Source organism: Lactuca sativa, chromosome 5, assembly GCF_002870075.4.
Source record: "Lactuca sativa cultivar Salinas chromosome 5, Lsat_Salinas_v11, whole genome shotgun sequence".
NCBI classification, from domain to species: Eukaryota; Viridiplantae; Streptophyta; class Magnoliopsida; order Asterales; family Asteraceae; genus Lactuca; species Lactuca sativa.
Window position 1 is genome coordinate 65,256,315 of NC_056627.2, and position 21,053 is coordinate 65,277,367.

Below are 21,053 nucleotides of genomic sequence, written 5' to 3' on the forward strand. Positions count from 1 at the left end.
CAAGGCCATACGAGCTAGTCCTCTGAAGAACAATCTAACGGTAAGGCCGCGTGTGCTAGTCCTTTGAAGGTTCTGTGTCCAACCCATGCTCCGCTCATTTTCTTCCTCTAGACGTTTTATTTACTTTTCAACTTAAGATGCTCTTACATCAACCATTATTCCACTTCAACAAGTTACTTGCTAAAAAAGTTACAGTGGGCTAAACTGATTAAATTAGCTGGTTATTAGAAAAATGATTTAATCAGAAATTTTTCCAAAAGTTAAAGACTTTTCTGGAGATTTCTTAAAAAAATATGACTAAGAAGTTCCAGTTAAACTTGAGTTTGTCATTCTATTGTGAATTTAAAAATGTGATTAAATGAGAATTTTTTAAATAAGACATTTCTAAAGAAACTTTGAAATCTCCAAAGAACCCAAAGCGTACCACTACCAAGTCGAACCTTTTCCTTTAAATTTCGTTAGAAATACATGCTCTATCAAAGAAAACCCATTCATGAACCGTATGACCAACTAGCAACTTGGGTCCAAATAGAAATAACGAAATGAAAATCTTTTAAAAAAGGATCGCAACAAGGACATATAAGAGAATCAACATCCATGCTCATTTTTTATAAATTATACTTATCTTGTAGGAATTATGGTTAAGTGAAGTCTCCAAGCCAATATTTTCGCTTTAATAAGTACTAAAGTGTTTCATTTTATCTTCCACCAACAACATACCACTATCAAATAGATATAGCTCAAAGTTAATTTAACAAGTTTTAAACTATCAAAACCAAATAATAACATAACAAAAACTTTGATAAGTGATTACGCCTTATATAAATAATTCTATGTAATCATGGTTTGCATGTACAACACATGATTTTGGCATTAGGTCATGATTGGTCTATGTTGCTTAAAAGCATCCATATATACCACTGTCGACATGGTCAATGTCATCCGTTTCACCCAATCACAAATGGCCGCGTCAGCAAAACAACAGACACTAGTCAAATCACAACTCCACCTGTTTCACTGCTCTCCGTTGCTTGTACTCCCATCTTTTCTCTCTCACGCAATTCGTCGAACATATCCTGCTCATTCTCGATCTCGGAAGTACAATTCTTATTTTTATGTAGTGCACCAAAGACAGACAACTAGAGAGAGGATCAATGAGTTTCAGGGATGAGAATGAAGATGGGAAGGATCTCCGAAAACCCTTTCTTCATACCGGAAGTTGGTATCGTATGGGTTCCCGACAGTCCAGTATGATGACGTCTTCTCAGATGATCAGAGACCGCTCTGTTTCTGTGCTCGCTTGTGTCCTCATCGTTGCCTTAGGCCCCATCCAGTTCGGTTTCACAGTAAGGAATAACCGTAAAACCCCATGATTTGAATTTTCGACATGAAACTATCTCTATGAACGCAAATTTATATAGATTTGTTGCAACTTTAGTAGCAACTACTTTTCATAAAGGTAGCAACACTTTAACTTTTATTGACAAGTACAAGATCCGTATCAATTTTGAAGTTGATGGAGTAACTCCGACGTCTAAAGTTAAAATTTAGCTCAAAGTGTAGGGAGTAATGAAAACGATAATGTTTTTGGATCCTTGCAGGGTGGCTATTCTTCACCTACGCAATCGGAAATCAGTCGAGATCTTAAACTTACCGTCTCTGAGGTTTGCTTGCTGATGATCCCTTTTCGTTCCATGAAATTGGAGTTTTCGCAGTTTCACTTACCTGTAATGAATGTTGATCTGATCTAAAGCATTGCGTTTCAGTTTTCATTGTTTGGATCTTTATCGAATGTGGGCGCCATGGTTGGTGCAGTAGCTAGTGGTCAAATTGCAGAGTATATTGGCCGAAAAGGAGTATGCTCTTTTCTCCTTTCCCCTGATTTTGTATCTTAAATACTAAAAATGACACTCTTGATTCCTTCTGTTGCAGTCGTTGATGATTGCAGCTATCCCAAACATACTTGGCTGGCTTGCTATATCATTTGCCCAAGTTAGCTTCTAATAATTTCAATTTCTCCATTTTTCACCTTCTCAAAAGACTCAAATTGTCTGTGTTCTTGTTAGGATTCATCGTTTCTTTACATGGGAAGGTTACTCGAAGGATTTGGTGTTGGGATTATATCATATACAGTAAATCACTTCTTCTCAATTTCATTCTAGAAACAAACTTTATACAAAAACTACTCTAATAGAAGATTCTTTGAATGGGTTACAAAGGTTCCTGTATATATAGCTGAAATAGCACCTCAAAACATGAGAGGGGGATTAGGTTCTGTCAACCAGGTAAACACTATCTAGAATTGTGAATTTGTAGCTTTATAATTCAATCATATGATAAAATTACTTTCCATTTTTCTTTTGTAGCTATCTGTGACAATTGGAATTATGCTTGCTTATTTGTTGGGACTTTTTGTTCATTGGAGAGTACTTGCAATTTTGGGTAATAGTTTTGTGACATTCATTAAATAAAGTTATAACCAAAATAACAATTTTCATATTTTATTTTGTAGGAACATTACCTTGCTTAATTTTGATACCTGGCCTCTTTTTCATCCCTGAATCTCCTAGGTGGTTGGTAAGCTTACTGAAGTGTTCAGTATTAGTTGAATTTTAATAATATAATAATAATTAGTAATTATGAGGTCTCCATTGTTTCAGGCAAAAATGGGAATGACAGATGATTTTGAAGCTTCTTTACAAGTTCTTCGTGGTTTTGATACTGATATTACCCAAGAAGTGAATGAAATTAAGGTACATACATTCACACATGCATACATACATACATACATACATACATATATATACATATAACATATTTGATATATGTGTATTTTGGTTTTGAAGAGGTCTGTGGCATCATCAAACAGAAGAGCTGCAATTCGTTTTTCAGACCTCAAACAAAGAAGATATTGGTTTCCTTTAATGGTATGTAGTTTTTATTTTCAATATAATGTTATATGAGATTATGGAAAACTGAAATCCTTATTATATATTCTGCAGATAGTATTTGGCTTACTTGTTCTCCAACAGCTAACTGGAACCAATGGCGTTCTCTTCTATTCCAGTACCATATTCGAATCTGCAGGTAAAATTATGTATTAAGTCCACTAAGTGAAATAAATAAATAAATAAATAAATAAACAGCATCTTACTTTTTTAAATGAAACAGGAATATCTAATAGTAATGTTGCGACATTCGGCCTAGGAGCTATTCAAGTAAGTGGCAACAACTAGTAATATTATGTTATTTTATAATTGTTACTTTATTTTATTTTATTCTCGTTAAGTTGTAACCAAGAAGATTGCATAATTCAGGTGATTGCAACTGGGGTTTCGACATGGTTGGTTGACAAAACTGGCCGCAGGATTTTGCTTATTGTAAGGATAAATAATTAAATATATATATTCTATGATTTAATTTTTTTTTTTTTTAACTTACTTAAAAATAAAAAAAAAAAAAACCAATTTTATATAGGTCTCTTCTTCTACAATGACTCTGAGTCTCATAGTCGTTGCAGCATCATTCTTCATTAAGGTAATCATGTATTTCTTATGTATGAGTATCCTTTTAACTCAAAAAAAAAAAAAAAAAAAATGGATTTTCCTTATGTATGAATATCCTTTTAACTAATAATCAAAAGCAATATTTTAGGGTTTTGCAGATGATGGTTCCACCACGTATACTGTAATGGGCATTTTATCATTGATTGGAGTTGTGGTACGTTTTTTTATTTTACTTTATTTGATATTGATATAGTAGTGTAACGATTTTTAATCTTTTTTTTTTTGGGGGAAAGTTTCTTTGCCAATTAAATTAAATAAATTTGTAGGGCATGATCATTGGTTTTTCTCTTGGAATGGGGCCGATTCCATGGATTATTATGTCGGAGGTAATTAAAGTTATTTATTATTACTATTATTATTATTATTATTATTATTTTTTATGATTAATGTGATTGTTGTTTTTGTGAGATAACATTATAGATTCTAGCGGTGAATATAAAAGGACTTGCGGGTAGTGTAGCAACATTAGCCAATTGGTTTATCTGTTGGGTCGTTACATTGACGGCACCTTTGCTTTTAGCTTGGAGTAGTGGAGGTTTCATTCTCCTTTCTTTCTTTCTCATTTTACACTACACACACCACATGACAGTTTTTACTGTGTTTGGCATGCATTAGACCGATAAAAATGAAACTACGATACAAAAATTACAGTCTTTTGACGTTTCATACCAGACATAGTACAACCTGTTTTGTTGTTTTGTTTGGTATGTGAAAATGGAGTGTAATGTAATGTGTGAATATTGGGTTGTGACAGGAACGTTTACTCTGTATATGGTTACGAGTGGTATAACGGTTGTATTTGTGGCCCTTTTGGTACCGGAGACCAAGGGGAAAACATTGGAAGAGATTCAGTCTTCGTTTAGATGATCCTAATTCAAACTTGGAGGAGGTTATAATTACTTATCTATTTTATAATTTTGTAATTTATTTTATATCAAGCTCAAATATCATTGTTGTATTCATATTGTATGCACTATGCAGAAGCAAATAAATAATATCCATCCACCCCAATTTTTACACGGAGTTGCTAATTCAAGCATTCGATCACCAAATAAAAATTTTCAAACCTTCGCTAGTCATTGACAAATTTTGTTGTATCGGATTTAGAACTCGGTAAACACAAAATTCATTAAAAATTATGAGTTTTTAATGACTCAACACATAAAGTTACTAAAACTGCATTGGGTAGGAGGAAGCTAATGTTTATTTATCTAAGAGTGTTCAACAAACTAGTTGAAAGCTTTTAAAAATATAAGAGGATGTAAAATGCTAAAAGATAAAAGTTCTAAGACTAACTCTAACCATCCAACATATTGTTGGCCAAAAATATTCCAACGGCAAATTTAGAACAATTTTTGTGTTGACTTCTTTTTAACATTAAATATAAAGGCTTTTAAAACCCATAGAGGTTGATTGGAATTTAAACCCCATTTTGGCGCTAAACAATATGTGTGGAGAAACTCTAAAAAGCTAAAAGCTTACAAGAAAATAAAAGCTTTAAGCTCGAGCTAACGAAAGAACATATCAAACACATCATCACCACTTCCACATCACTTACTTAGCACTCCACATTGCTATATCATTTTTTTTTAATTATTTAAGAAAAACTAAAATTAATTGAAATTAAAAATATAACATTAAATTAAAACATAAAAGTCACATTATTTTAGAAAAATCAAAATATATTATAAAAATTACAAGTTAAACATTACATAATAAAACTATTATTCATTGGTGTCGAGGTCCTCATCATCATTGTCTGTTCGTATATATAGTCCGTCAAATCATGGCGAATATTGTTTTGCGTTTTCTTGTTATGTCTTTCCAAAATTCTCAAGAAGTATTGTGTGTTCCCCGATACAATTTGTTAATTTTTATGAAATGCATCATGCATATTATAAATGCAAATAGTGTAATCTTTATCGACTCTTACCATGTTATGTAATATGATACAAGCGTATATTACTTTGGTTAACATATTAACTTTCTTGATCTCATGCTTGTTTCGAGTGTTTTATTATGTGTCACTTTCTCCAGAGGATTTTAAAAGTCTGTTCTTGTCACACCCCCAAACCAAGGATGACGGAAACGTCCGGGGGTGGAGGACTTCATGTACAATATCACAACAACGTGTATAATAGTGCTCAAAGTAAATACAACCATCATAAATATAATTGAAAAAGTTACACCAAAGTATATGTTTACATGTTTCAAAATCAATTACATTATGATGACAAAAATAAATTGTTGACGGTTTAACGTCCCACCCTCAAAGCGCTGAAGTTTTCCTGTTTCACTGATTTCCTGAGAATACAAGTAGTTTTGAAAAAGTGTCAACAATTAAGTTGGTGAGTTCATAAGAGTTTTGTTTGAGGAAGAAATCGTTTTCCTTGTAAAATCGATAGAGTTTGATTTCCAGAAAATCCAATATTTTCTTAGTTAAGTGTGAACAAAATATTCCTATATGATGTGTTAATGAACCCTAGAATGACCCGTAGATTTCTCCTATAAACGTCTAGCGTATATAAGTTATATAAGATTTAAGTTAGATAAACCGTTGAATATAGTGGGTCTGCCCTAGGTCCACAACCCAACGAGGAACATGAGATGAGGTGGGCCCACCAATTCTAAGCCGATCGAGACTAAATTCTTATACGACTCTAGCATATACGCTCAGCGATTATAGCTGAAGTCTAACAATTCTAGATGAAATATAGTTTTAATATCATAATAATTATTTTATGTGAACCTGGTACTTTGTATCTATACCCCTTTTTGTATAAAAACCTGGTACTTTGTATTTGTACCCCTTTTTGAATAAAAACCCGGTACTTTGTATCCGTACCCCTTTTTGTATAAAAACTCGGTACTTTGTATTCGTACCCAATTTATATGAAAACCTGGTACTTTGTAATGTACCCCATTGTCACACCCCCGAACCGAACGGCGGAAACGTCCGAGGGCTCTTGTGATTTAAATTGAATATTATCACAATGATTATACATGAATCATAACATCATTCATCACCATGCATTGAAATATTACAACTAATATTGTTTACATTCAGTACATTGTTTTAAATATTACAATTTTCATAACATAAACCGTTCGATAAATAATCTAAGCAAAACACCATGACATAACTTGATACTTATTCTTCGGCTTACCTGGTACCTGAGAATACAAGTTATTTTGGAAAACGTCAACATATGAAATGTTGGTGAGTTCATAAGTAATGTTATGGAAAAATGATTTTTGTGAAGTTTGAAAAACCCAGAAAATCCGATATTTTCTGAAAAGGGGTATTTGTTTATAAAAAGTGTGAAAATCCGTAAATATGCTTGTCGATTTTGAAAACATGTATAATTGTTGAATTTTGTTTACATCACATAGGTGAAAATGTTGAACTTCCTGGGAAAACCCGATGTTTTCCCCATACGTAAATTACATGACTTGTTTATTGTTATACCGATACAACGATTGTTTTTGATTACCCAGGTGACATTGGATTAATTAAGGTTTGTGAGTTGTTACAATCACGCATTAATGAAAATGACTAGTTTATAACTACAAATTACGAACGATCCTTGAGGCGTCGCCCATACTACTCACATAATCCAACCACCCTGACTTCTCTTGTTTAACGTCACGAATCTGTTTACTCGAATTCTCATAAGCCGGTCAACCGAGGAGAAAGGAGGGTACGAAGCCCCCTTTATTTCCATAAGTTAATCAAGGCTATCGGGAATGCGAAAAGCACTTGGCCCAACTCGCATTTGACTTCTCGACCTCACTAGCAGTACTAATGGACCATTAGGGCCCAATAACACATGAGAGCTATTCAAGTCCTTTTACATGGAATTGGGTCATAGAAGGCCCCAATAACACGTAAGCGTACTCCCTTCGGGCCCAAAGATCATGTTATTGGGCTAGCAAGGCCCAACAAGCACGATTTGAAACTTTCAAGCCCAAAGTTTGTTTATTGGCTCCTCATAGTTATTGCGTGTTTATTGAAATACTTTGGTTTATTGATTTTTTTGTTTTGTTATTGATTCGAGACCGAATCAATTCGTTTTGTAATGATATCTGTTATTGAGAATGTATTTGTTTTTACATTTCGTCGGTAGTTCGTAGATCTTGTATTTTGTCTTAATGAATTAATTTGTTTAAAAGTAAGATTTTTACCTTTTCACAACCTTTCTTTTATAAAAATAGCACTTTTAGTCCTTTATATAAAAGAATTTCATTTTAGTCCTTAAAAACATTATTTTGACACTTTTATATCATAAACTTGTTGAAAAGACATTTTTACCCCAAATTTTGTTTTGTAAACAGCTTTAGTCCTTCCAGAATAATGTTTTCTAAGTTAAAACCCCCAATTTCGCAACTTTTACAGTTTTGGCCCAAAATAGAGAATTTTTACATTTTTGATCCTTTTTGAATTTGAAAAGCATTTTTTACCATTGGAATAGTTTTTATACACTTCAAATCCCCTGTTTTATAGAAAATTTCATTTTCAGCCCCTCAAACTTAGAAATCTCGCAAATTTGAAGCTTATTGGGCCGAAAAGCCCAAATTTAGCCCATTAAATCCAAAATTTACATTTTAAGCCCCTCAAAAATGTTGTTATCCAGAAAAATTAACATAGAAACTGTTTGGACCCTTTTGATCCTCCAAAATTTATAATTTTTCGGTTTGGACCCCAAGTTTTGTATTTTTGACAATTTAAGCCCAAAAATGAGTTTTATGTTCAAGTATGTTCATCCTAACCATATAAACTATTTTTCCTGACTTGATTAGTGTAAAATAGTTTAAGTTATGTTTATTTCCTTCCCCATGTTTTAGATCTCGGTTTTTACACACTTTTTGGATAACATATTCATCACAAACACATGATATCACACACATACATGCATCAAATCACACTTAGCATACATTTACACATAGATCCACACATTTACTTGTATTCTCCCCCATAAAAACTCATAAAACCGAAAAGAAGGGGGTATGAAACTCACCTTGTGGTTTGGATTTGGTTTTGATGAAGATTTGAGAGAAGATTTCGACCCTAGCAACTTTTTGAGGAATTTTTCGAACTTAGATGATTCTAGGGAGTTAGATCATGAATTTGCATGAGTTAAGATGAGATGTTTGATAAAACAAAGAATCTAGATCATAAATCTAAATATAAATTTACCTTGGATGATGATTTTTGTGGAAAGTCTCTTTGAAAAGCTCATGATTCTCGAAAATTTGATGAAGAAAAGTGAGGATGTTCTTTGAGAGAGTTTGTTTAAGAAAATTGGATGAAGTGTGTATGTTTGGGAGGCTCTCGGCCGAGAATCAAGAAGAAGAAGAGAGAGAGAGTTGAGGTGACTAACTTAGATGCATGTTGGTCCATGCATGGAGGTATGTGATGTATAAATGAGGTGGCAATCTCACAAGTCAACTCTTCCTTCTTTGGTTGGGCTTGGGCCGAGATTTGGAGGAAAGAGAAGAGAGTTTTGGGCCTTAAATGCTTAAGCCCAATTTTCATGGTTATGTTGAGTGATTTTTGGTCCAAATAAATATAAATGTGATTTTTATGACCTATTAGGGCTAAATTAGGTTAATTATGGCCCAATATGGTTCATTTAAATAATTTATTTCATTCTAGGCCCAATATGGCCCAAAATATTGAAATAACTGGAAGTGAGTCCAATTAGAGCCCATTCAAGAGTTCTAAGCCCAAGATAGTCCAATTGAAAGCTTATTGGTCCATTGGGCCCAATAAGGAAATCCTAATCCATAATGGACTTAAACAAGGATTTCTAAGGTTTCCAATTGTTTGTTGACTATTTGCAGTGCTTGTATGAAGTGTTTGATTGAAATTTTGTTGTCATAGAGTAAGCATCATACATGCTTTCATGTTTTTGATTCATAATTGACATAAGTGTTGTAGTTACAAGGCACAAAAATTTCTAGTTGTGACATCATCCCCCCGATAGAGGGAATTTCGTCCTGAAATTCTTTTGAAAGCTAGATTTGAGAATGCTAGAATAGATGAGGGTACTTTTGCTTCATTTGGTCTTCGCATTCCCACATGAATTCTGGCCCACGCTTCGCGTTCCACTGTACTTTCACGATCGGGATACGACTTTGCTTAGTACGCTTCACCTCCCTATCCATGATTTCGACTGGTTCTTCAACGAACAGGAGATTCTCATTGATTTCAATTTCGTCAAGGGGAATGACGAAAGTTTCATCGGATAGGCACTTCTTTAGATTGGAAACATGGAACACGGGGTGTACACTGCTGAGCTCAGCGGGTAGCTGCAGTCTGTACGCCATTGGACCTATTCGGGCAAGGATCTTGAAAGGTCCAATGTATCGTGAGTTCAGTTTTCCCCGTTTTCCAAAACGAATGACCCCTTTTTAGGGTGAAACTTTTAATAGTACTCGATCCCCGACCTGAAATTCTAAGGGCTTTCGCCGTCTATCAGCGTAGCTCTTTTGTCGGTCGCGCGAGGCTTGTAGTCGAGCTTTGATTTGAACTATCTTTTCCGTGGTTTCACGTATGATCTCCGGTCCTGTTAACGTCTTGTCTGATGCTAGTTCCCTTGCTAACTGGGTGTCGACCACCTCAGCCCAATACAACGGTGACCTACACTTACGTCCATATAGCGCTTCAAAGGAGCGACTTTGATGCTCGAATGGTAACTGTTGTTATACGAGAATTCAACTAAGGGTAAGTGGGTATCCCAGGACTTCCTAAAGTCTATCACACATGCGCGAAGCATGTCTTCGAGCGTCTGGATGGTTCGTTCGCTTTGACCGTCCGTTTGTGGGTGATAAGAGTGCTCATGTCGAGATGGGTTCCAAGTGCCTTCTAAAGTGATTGCCAAAAACATGAAGTGAACCTACTATCTCTATCTGAGATGATAGATACTGGCACTCCGTGAAGCCTCACGATTTCTCGAATGTATATTCTTGTCAGTCTCTCCATCTTGTAGGATTCTTTTATTGGCAGGAAATGGGCGGATTTCATCAGTCGGTTGACTATTACCCATATTGTGTCTAATCCATCTGACGTCTTGGGTAGCTTGGTCACAAAGTACATAGAAATCCCTTCCCATTTCCACTCGGGGATTTCTGGTTGCTGCAATAACCCCGAGGGCTTCTGGTATTCCACCTTTACTTTGGCGCAAGTAAGGAATTTGCTGACATAGGTGGCAATTTCTGCCTTCATGTTAGGCCACCAATAATGTTGTTTAATATCCACGTACATTTTGTCCGAACCTGGATGGATGGAGTATCGCCTCTTGTGAGCTTCATTCATGACTACCTCCCTAAATCCTCCAAATTTAGGGACCCAAATACGGTTCATGAAATAGTATACTCCGTCCTCTTTCACCTCGAGATTCTTCTTCATTCCGCGTAATGCTTCGCTTGCTCTGTTTTCCGCCTTCATGGCATCTGACTGGGCTACCCTAATCTGAGTGGTTAGGTGAGATTGGATGGTTATTGAGAGAGTTTTCACGCGACAATTAGAGTACTCTTTCCTGCTCAACGTGTCACACCCCCGAACCAGACGGCGGAAACGTCCGAGGGCTGTTGTGACTCAATTGAATACCATCACAGTGAATATACATGAAACATAACATCATTCATCACCATGCATTGAAATAGTACAACTGGTAGTGTTTACATTTAGTACATTGTTTCATAACATTACATTCCCAAAAGGTAGATTGTTCGATATTAGTTAAACAAACAACAAGACATCACTGAGTACATTTTTCCCTTCGATTTACCTGTTACCTGAGAATACAAGTATTTTGAAAAACGTCAACATATGAAATGTTGGTGAGTTCATAAGTAATGTTTGAAATATAATGTTTTGAAAACCACCAGAAAATCCGATATTTTCTGAAAAGAGTATCGTGTAAAAAGTGTGAAGATCCGTAAGTATGCTTGTTTGTTTCTATAAATGTAAAAAAAATTGTTAGACCTGGTATGCATCTTGTAGGTGTATGAATTGAAAACCCTAGGAAAACCCGATGTTTTCCTAATACTTTGAATTACGCGTTTTATATTTTGTTATACCGTTGTGACGTGTGTATTCAATAATTCCATGTGACATTGGATTAATTATGGGTTGTGATTTGTTATAAACACGCATTAATGAAAACGACTAGTTTACAACTATACAAACGATCCCTTAGGCGTCGTCTGTACTATTCACTTAATCCAACCACCCTAACTTCTCATAGCCCCATAACCGAGGAGAAAAGAGGGTGCGAAGCCCCCGCTATTTCCATAAGTCGTTCAAGGCTATCGTGAATGCGAAAGGCCCTTGGCCCGAATCGCATTGGTGAATTCTCGACTTTGCTAGCAGTACCAAAAGACCCTTGGGGTCCAACAGCACAAAAGCCAGTGAAAGTCCTTTTACATGGATTTAGGTCATATAAGACCCAACAACATGTAAGCGAGTTTCCTTCGGGCCTAAAGATCATGTCATTGGGCTAGCTAGGCCCAACAAACACGATTTGAAACTTTCGGACCCAAAGATGGTGTATCGACGTCTGGTGAATTCCCGCGTGTGTATTGACTTCCCGTAATTTCAGTGTGTGTATTGTAGTATCGTCGTGTATAGATTTTTGATTCATTATTGATTCGAGACCGAATCAATTCGTTTGGTGAATTCTCGACTTTGCTAGTGGTGGTTGTCGAGGCCAACACAAATAATAACCCTAAATATTACACACTAAAATAGTGTATAGTGGTAAAGGGATCGAATCCACGGAGATTGGTTCAATTTATAACTCTATGTAAAATCTCTTTATAAAAAATACTTGTAAAATGACAATAAAAATAAAATGGGGGGGGGGGGGGGGGGGTTTGGTGTTTAAAAATACTTGAAACAAACTAGAATTAACTATGATTTAAATAGACAAATGCAACAAAAATAAGAGTTTGATGTAAAATCAATAAGGGAGAGATGGTTGACTTAAGGTTTCCTCACTTTGACTTTTGATGAACATATCATTAGAATCCAGTGGTGCAATACTTTGATTTAAATCCTTAATTTGGTTATAGTAATCCAAGAAGCTTGAGATTACCTAGACTTTTCTTAATTGTTGAAATGGCTAGAGAAGCTCATAACAATTTCCTTAGTCAAAGTCACTAATTCCAAATAGCATGTAATTAGTGAAAGTCAACTAGCATTAAGAACCAAAAAGTCACCAAATCCAAGAGGAGTCAATTTCTTTCACTGCCATGTTGGAGGAAATGTTTTTATGATTGTGTGAAGCAAAAACAACACAAAAATCATTTGTTGCTTGCTAATTTGAGGATCATTTACTTAATCAAGAAATTGGTCAACTAATCACCACAAACACATTTAAACTCATGAATAAAAACATACTAGTAGTGATAATATGATAAAACACAAAACATTTCCATAAAGATTTAAGAACAAGTTCATGGATTCTTCAACATTCAACAAAAATTCAAAGGATTCAACAAAAAGTCAACCAAGAATTGCTTAGCCAAGCATGGCTAAACTCAAATGAACAAAGTTAGATGAGATTGTACCAAACATTTGACAAGATTCAAGAGATGAAAAGAAGATATTCTTCAAGTGTTCTTGGCCTCCAAAAATGCTCCAAACTCCAGAGAGAAAGTCTCAAAATCGGATCTTCAAGATAAGGCTAAAGAGGCACACCAAACTTCCCAAAATAGAGCTCTTAGCAAAATCCCGAAATTGCCCTAGTCAGGAATCCACGCGGGCCGCGGGGAATCTTACGCGGGCCGCGGGCTCTGACGGGTAATTTTGGGCTTCTTCAAGTTTTGGGCCCCCACAGCTAATCCATTGGCCCAGTTCGAATCAAATCAACTCCTAGCCCATTTTTCTTCAATATTTCTTCAATTAAAGCCCAATTTGTCTATCCACATCACTCTAAACTTCCGCAAATTCCCAAATATTGATCTTGCACACTCAAGAATTCTCCCGCGTCTTTCAAATTTAAAGCTCAATTCTTCCAAGCCTTCAAGCAATTGACAGGTCCACCTCATGAGTCACCTTCATATCCATCAAGCACGAAATCCCCAATTCCTTTCAAGCCCAATCGCCTCCCAAGAGTACCGCTCCGCTAGTTTCCAAGAAAATCTGCAATAATGCTCAAGAAACTAGAAAGTACCCCGAAATGGTCATAAAAATAACAAAAGGGAAAATATGCATGGAAGTTAACTAAAATGTGAATGAATGTACTAAAATAAACTATAAAAAGAAGTAAATAAAATGAAGCTATCAGCTAGCAGTACCAAAGGACCCTTGGGGCCCAACAGCACAAAAGCCAGTGAAAGTCCTTTTACATGGAATTAGGTCATATAAGACCCAACAACATGTAAGCGAGTTACCTTCGGGCCTAAAGATCATGTCATTGGGCTAGCTAGGCCCAACAAGCACGATTTGAAACTTTCGGGCCCAAAGATGGTGTATCGACGTCTGGTGAATTCCCGCGTGTGTATTGACTTCCCGTAATTTCAGCGTGTGTATTGTAGCATCGTCGTGTATAGATTTTTGATTCATTATTGATTCGAGACCGAATCAACTCGTTTGGTAACGATTTTTGGTGTTGAAGGTGTATTATGTTTCGTCGGTAGTCGTGGTACTAGTATTTCATCATAACGGATTTGTTGTTTCAAAACATTAGAATTTTACTTTTGCAGCCCCTTTCTTTTGAATAAATTTACACTTTTGACCCTTTGTATAAAAGAATTTCCATTTTAGTCCTTAAACCATTTTTCTTGACACTTTAGTATCAAAACTTGTTGAAAAGGTATTTTTCAGCTCAAGTTTATTTGAAAAATAGTTTTAGTCCCTCAGAATGAAGTTTTCTCGGCTGAAACCTCTATTTTCGCAATTTTTACACTTTTGGCCCAAAATAGAATTTTTTTTGCATCTTTGGTCCCTTTTAAATATGAAAAGTATTTTTAACCCTTGAAATGGACTTGGAGCACTAGTAGTCCCCTGTTTTACAGAAAAGTACAGTTTCAGCCCCTCTAATTTGAAAATCTCGCAATTTGGGTTTTATTGGGCCGAAAAGTTCATTTTTGGCCCATTATTCTTAAAAATTCACATTTTAATCCTTCAAAAGAGTAAATTTCCAGAAAATACATTCTTGAAACTGTTTTGACTCATCTCAACCATCAGAATTTGTATTTTGTCATTTTGGGCCCTTTAACTTTATATTTTTAACATTTAAAGTCCAAAGATGGGATTTTAGCCCAAAGGAGTTCATATTAACCAACTTGGTTATTTTTGATTTGTATGAAATAATATGATTTATACTTATTTCATTCAACATAATGTAGATCTCGGTTTTGAGTTCTTTTTTACTAGATCCAACACCATAATCACATAAGAACATGTAAATAAACATAGAAATCACACAAAGCATACATATACTCATAGATCTACACATTTGCTTGTATTCTCCCCCCACAAAACTTATAAAAACCAAAAAATAGGGGGTATGAAGCTCACCTTGGGGTTTGGAAGTCGGTTTTGATGAAGAAGTGAAGAGATCTCGACCCTAGATGTGTTATGGAGATGATTTTCGAGCTCTATGGTGCTATAAGAGTATGATTCACGAAAGTATGGTGTAAGAGGAGATTTTTGAATAGATCAAGAAGTGAAATCATAGATCTAAATGAAAAACTTACCAAAGATGATGATCTAGGTGAAGATCCTCTTGAAACTACACACCAAACTCAAGATTTTTGATGGAAGAAGGAAGAGGTTTTTGAGAGTGTTTGAGAGAGTTTTTGAAAGAAAAATGGAGGTGGTGAGAAGGTTTAGCCGAGAGTATGGAGAAAAGAGAGAGAGAGAGAGAGATCATAATCTTGTTATTTGTGAGGTAATACCTAGTCTTGAAACATGAGATTCTACCATAGTTATATGGTGGTTAAACATGAGTTGTCATATACATGTTTAATCTTCATTTATCCATTCTTTCCCCTTTTTTTATTATTTATCTATGGCCGAGAATTGGGCTAGAGAGGTAAAAAAAATTACTTTGGGCCCAATCTTGGTCTTTCCTTGAAATCATAAGGCCCAACAATTTCTTTTCGGCTTATTGAGCTCTTAAGGTGGTTTATGACCCAATATGGATTAAAAGAATGGGTTATGGTCCATTAGGGCTAATTTGAGTTGTTATGGCCCAATAGGCCCATTAAAGGCAAACAAATTTATTTTAGGCCCATTATGGCCCAAAATGTTATGTTTCATGAAGGTGGGTCCAATTAGAGCCCATTTAGGGTTCCTAGGCCCAAGATGGTGAAGTTGGAGATTTATTGGTCCATTAGACCCAATAAGAGAATCCTAGCCCATAATGAACTTGATTCAGGATTTCTAGGGTATCCAACCCTTATTTGAACATATGAGATATAAATGAATGAGAATAGAGTATAGTATTCATTTAGAGTATAGGCTTTTACAATGGATGATGTTTATATGAGATTATAATTTCCTAGCTAAAAATGCTAGTTGTGACACAAGGCATCAGCTACCACGTTGGCTTTGCCTGGGTGGTACTTGATTTCACACTCGTAATCGTTTAATAGTTCAACCCATCTTCGTTGCCTCATATTCAGCTCTTTCTGATTCAAGATGTGTTGGAGACTCTTGTGGTCCGTGAAGATGGTGCACTTCTTACCATAGAGGTAATGTGTAACATCCCAAAAATACAGGCCAAAAATTTCATTTTTAAATACGTCATTATAAACCAACAGTGTAATAAAACATCCGTAATATCATGTCATGTCAAAACCAAAGTAGAAATAATCAAATGTGTTATCATAAAATAATATCAGAGTGTAATCCCAAAGATCTCATGTGTGGAAAACCATAGTGTGATGCGCTGCGATCAAGCCGGCTCCTTTCCTTTAAACACGAAGTACCTGAAACCAAAACTGAAAACCGTAAGCACGAAGCTTAGTGAGTTCCCCCATCATACCACATACCATACAATCACATAACATACATATATTGTCAGGCATATCCGGGTGCCTGACCTACCCCTTCGGTCATCTCGACCGGATACTGTCTAGTATATCTGGGAATTGGCCTCCCCTTCGGTCCTCTCGACCGGATACTGACCAGTATAGCTGGGAGCTTGCCCCCCCTTCGGTCCTCTCGACCGGATACTGACTAGCATATCTGGGTGCTGGTCTCCCCTTCGGTCCTCTCGACCGGGTACTGCCTAGCATATCTGGGTGCTGGCCTCCCCTTCTGTTGGGTCAAAATATGGTTTATGCTTTACTTTTCTGGGCATTGTATTTTTGTGTAATAATTGTGGAGTTTTCGGTCTAGTTTACGGCTGAGTTTACGGCCGTAAACACCTTACGGCCGTAAACTCATTTACGGCCCATTTGTTTCCGGCCCATATCCAACATGTATAAATAGAGGTGTTAGGGTGAGGAGTAGAGATTGATGATTTGAGGAACACAAGTAGTTTACGGCCAGAGAGACAGGAGCTTTTATTTGTGTGTGAATCTTGTGTAAGGAATTTCATTCATATCATTAATACAATCAAGATTCATCATATTCTTCTTCTCCTTCTCTTCTATTTTATTTTGCATCATCCGTTTGATTGGGATTCCGCACCATCAAACGGATTTGACTGATACACAGACATTTTAGGGACTTACAATTGGTATCAGAGCCAAGTTGTATCAGTAAAAAAGGTTTTATTTTGTTTGGAATCGAATATTCTGTGTTTACGGTCCAAGCTTACGGCCGTAAACACCAAGTTCTTGGGCCGTAAACTCCATTTGGGGCATTATTTGATCTTATTTTCGAAATATTTTTGCGTTTTTGGATAGATCTCGCAAAAATAAGGGGGGTTTGTTCTTTGTGTTTTTCATAAAAAGAGGTTTTTGATCGAGTTTTGGAACTTCAAAGTCGAATTTTCACGTAATCTGGAAGAGTTTACGGCCGGAGCTTACGGCCGGAAACAGTTCACGGCCGGAGTTTACGGCCGCCGGCGGCTTTTGAGTTTACGGCTAGGGTTTCCGGAAGTATATGGCTCGGAATTTGCGGCTCGGCTCGGCGGTTTGAGGTCGGCTTGTCTGCAGCTCATAACGGCTCGGCTCGGATCACGGCTCGGTCAGTGGATTGCGGCTCCTGCGTGCGCTTCATAAAAATAGAAACAGCTTCGCGTCTTGCAAGGTTCGAACCCGGGTCTACTGGGAGGAGAACCTGCGCCTTTCCAACTCAACTAGAAGGCTTTTTGTTTCTTAGCTTCGGAATTTAATTAATAAGGCGGCTTTTTCGCATTCAAGTTTTGCAATTTTGACACTTTTAACCCCAAAACTCAATTCCTTTTTATTTTAAATTCCTTTTTCATCCAAAATAATAAAAATAAATTAATTAATTAATTAAAATTAATAGTAATAATAATAATAATAATAATAATATAAAAAAATAATAAAAAAAAAAAAAACTTTTTATTTTTTTATATTTTATTTAAAATTTTGATTTTGACTTTCAAGTTTGACTTTTGATTTTAAATCTTGACTTTTTCATTTAACCTTTAAAATTTCAAATTTAACCTTTCGGTTTGACTTTTCAAGTTTAATTTTTAAAATTTGACTTTTAAGGTTGACTAAAAAAAAAAAAAAAAAAAAAAAAAAAAAAAAAAGGCATCTTAAATTTTACGTTTGCTTCTAGTTGTTTTTTTAATTAATTGATTTTAAAGTCTACGAGGGGTCTGAAAACATGTAAGAAAGTCGTCAGGATATGTTAAGACAAAATTTCAACTTTTTCGATTATGTCCCTGGAGAAACGCTCGAAACTCAGTTGCAGCGGTTTACTACACTCACTACTGAGATGAATATAGCCGGGATCTTCTTGACTAAGTCCGAGATCAACAAAAAGTTGTTGAATTCACTTCCAAAATCGTGGGACATGGACGTGGCTGACATCAAGAAGACAAAAGATCTCAATCGTCTTAGTCTGCCTGATATAATTGAAGAACTTAACGCTTTGAATTGTCGAAAAACAATGAGTTCAGCAAAGCTTCCGGTCAATGAAGTGTCGTGTTCTCATTCATGTGAAGTTTCATGTTCTCAATCATGTGAAGATACGATTAAATTTCTTCGGGAACAAATTGATTTATTAAAAGGGGAAGTTGAGGACCTGAGATATAAAGGATATCAACTCAGGAAAGGACAGAAACCCCTGAAGGCTAAATTAGAAGCAAAAACCAAGGACTTTAAGAAACTTCAGGAAGACTATAGTAACAAATGTGAAAACTATGATTATGTAGTCAAACAAAATGCTGAGCTAGTGGCTGAAGTTGAATCTTTGAAAGGAAAGTTTGAAACCGCCAAACTTGATGTTAGAAAATATGATTTCTCAAGTGAGGTGCTTGCAAATATGATAGACCAAAGCATGCAGTTTAAAAGGAATCAAAACAAGGGTCTAGGGTATGATAGCGTACCTCCGCCTTACAATCATAACTACACATCCATCCCCATGAAACAAGAAGAAATTGACAGGGAGGCACATCTTAAATACGGAAAACCAGCTGGATTTGTGTCAGGAGGAGTTATTAATGTTGAAAATATTGATGTTTCTGTTACATGTGCAGGTAAAATAGAAGAGGATGAGAACAAGGAGAGTTCTTCTGAACAAACCAATGACTCCTTGAACTCTAAATTTGTTGCTTCGAACTCGGATGCTTCTAACAAACCTGCCGTTGAGAAATATAGGCCTCCAATTCCAGCTCAACAGAGTGCCTGTCGCAACTGTGCGTATGGGAAAAGCAAGAGACAAGGCAAGGATACGCCACCAAGGGCAGGAATAGACAACTCCCCAGTGAAGAAAAGGACATGTTTTCATTTTGGAACACCTGGACACATTGCCAGAAATTGTCCTAATCGCGCGTATGTTCCCTACTACGCACAAGGCTGGAAGAACACGTCAAGAGGGAGACACTCCAAAAGATACCCCTCGAGATCACGATCAGACATTGACGACTGGAATGCCAAGAAGGCCAAGAATTCAACTCCCAAGGCCAAGCATCCAGCCCACAAGGCAAAGAATTTGAATCCCAAGGGCAAGAAGGGAATGCCGGCCAAGAAGCCCAGTTCAAGAGATGCTCCTGTGAAGCCAAGACCGGTTAGGTCAAAGTCATCTAGGCAGACGGCTTCAAGTTTCAAATCAAGTGCTGAGCCACCCATCGGATCGAAGAAGAAATGGGTTAAACCCAACTACAAATGGATTCCGAAGGCTCACTCTCCCAAAATTCCTAATGCTTCTAACGTTTCTACATCTTCTGTTTGTGATAAACAGGATATGTCATGGGAGAGAGTACCGTGCAAGGATGACAAAGGTCGACCCGGTTTCAAAATGGACTGGGTTCCAAAGATCAACTAATCCCGCACTGTGTCGGAGCAGCTATGGAGGCATATCCTCAGACTTCGGTTTGTTGGTAGTGGCTGCTCCTGGCATATGATTGGGGACATCTCTCAATTGTACAACACTCAGAATATTGTTCGAGAGTATGTGTCCATTGCGGGAAAGGAAAGAAGGAAGGAAAGAAGAGATCACACGGGGTTAATTCTTAAAGATATGAAGAATTTTCGGATCTGTTCTGAGATTATGCTTGCTGTTCTCAGACCTTCTGGATGCAGATTCAATCGGTGACTTACGGTTTGCGTTTTCTTCTCTATACTCCTAAGTTTTTTCTTAACCTGATTCACTTTAAAGACTAATTTTTGTTTTAGGTTAATTTAAATTTGCGCATTATTTTCGTTTCTCTCCTATGCACAAATTTAGGGGGAGAAATAAAAACAAAACAAAAATTAGAAAATCAAAAAATCAAAAAAATATGTTGGTTATGAAATGTGCTTGAGGGAGATGTTCTGGGAAGTGACATTATCAAGTGATAACAGGCAATCTAAGTCTGCGTAACGTACCCGAAGTTGAAGGGTCTATGCTCTGACTTGATGCGTCGGTAGGCACGAAAAATTTTAAATGGACTTGACTAGGGAGATTTGAACTTAGGAAATTTATAGACTTGACAAATCTTGACCTAGTTAGATCCATTCAGCCTGACAATACGACGCTCGGATAGGTTGAGCAGGGAGATATATATGGGAATCTACTCGTCACATTAATTGAACCCGTACTTGGAACTGTGGTTTAACTTTTCCTCGATGTGCGGATTCTGTCCTTAATTCCGGTTGGATGGGGCGACTGGTAAATTCCGATAAATTAGGTCTATAGAAAATCGTTTTCTTTCTTTCCGTCTGTTAGTCATATGTTGTCTCCTTTGCGCGACTTCTAATCCGACCTGGTACACAACATATGCAACTCCATTTCTCTGTAGGAAATATATATGCGCTTGAAATATATGTGTGAAATGTATATGTGAAAAACTTCTCATCTGTTAGCCACATGCTGTCTCCTTTGCGCGACTTCTAATCCGACCTGGT

At 36.4% G+C, this 21,053-nt stretch overlaps 1 protein-coding gene across 1 annotated transcript; it reads left to right on the forward strand.

Annotated features, from left to right (window-relative positions):
• The first annotated feature begins 966 nt into the window (after positions 1–966).
• On the forward strand, positions 967–4,585 carry LOC111880396 (sugar transporter ERD6-like 6). Its single transcript, XM_023876825.3, has 18 exons — positions 967–1,346; positions 1,602–1,664; positions 1,767–1,856; positions 1,933–1,992; positions 2,067–2,132; positions 2,220–2,285; positions 2,367–2,442; positions 2,513–2,577; positions 2,661–2,753; positions 2,847–2,927; positions 3,003–3,087; positions 3,172–3,218; positions 3,318–3,380; positions 3,478–3,537; positions 3,655–3,720; positions 3,833–3,892; positions 3,987–4,101; positions 4,321–4,585. The coding sequence occupies exons 1-18, from the start codon at positions 1,155–1,157 to the stop codon at positions 4,431–4,433; spliced, it is 1,461 nt and encodes a 486-aa protein (XP_023732593.1). The 5' UTR covers positions 967–1,154; the 3' UTR covers positions 4,434–4,585.
• The last annotated feature ends 16,468 nt before the right edge of the window (positions 4,586–21,053 follow it).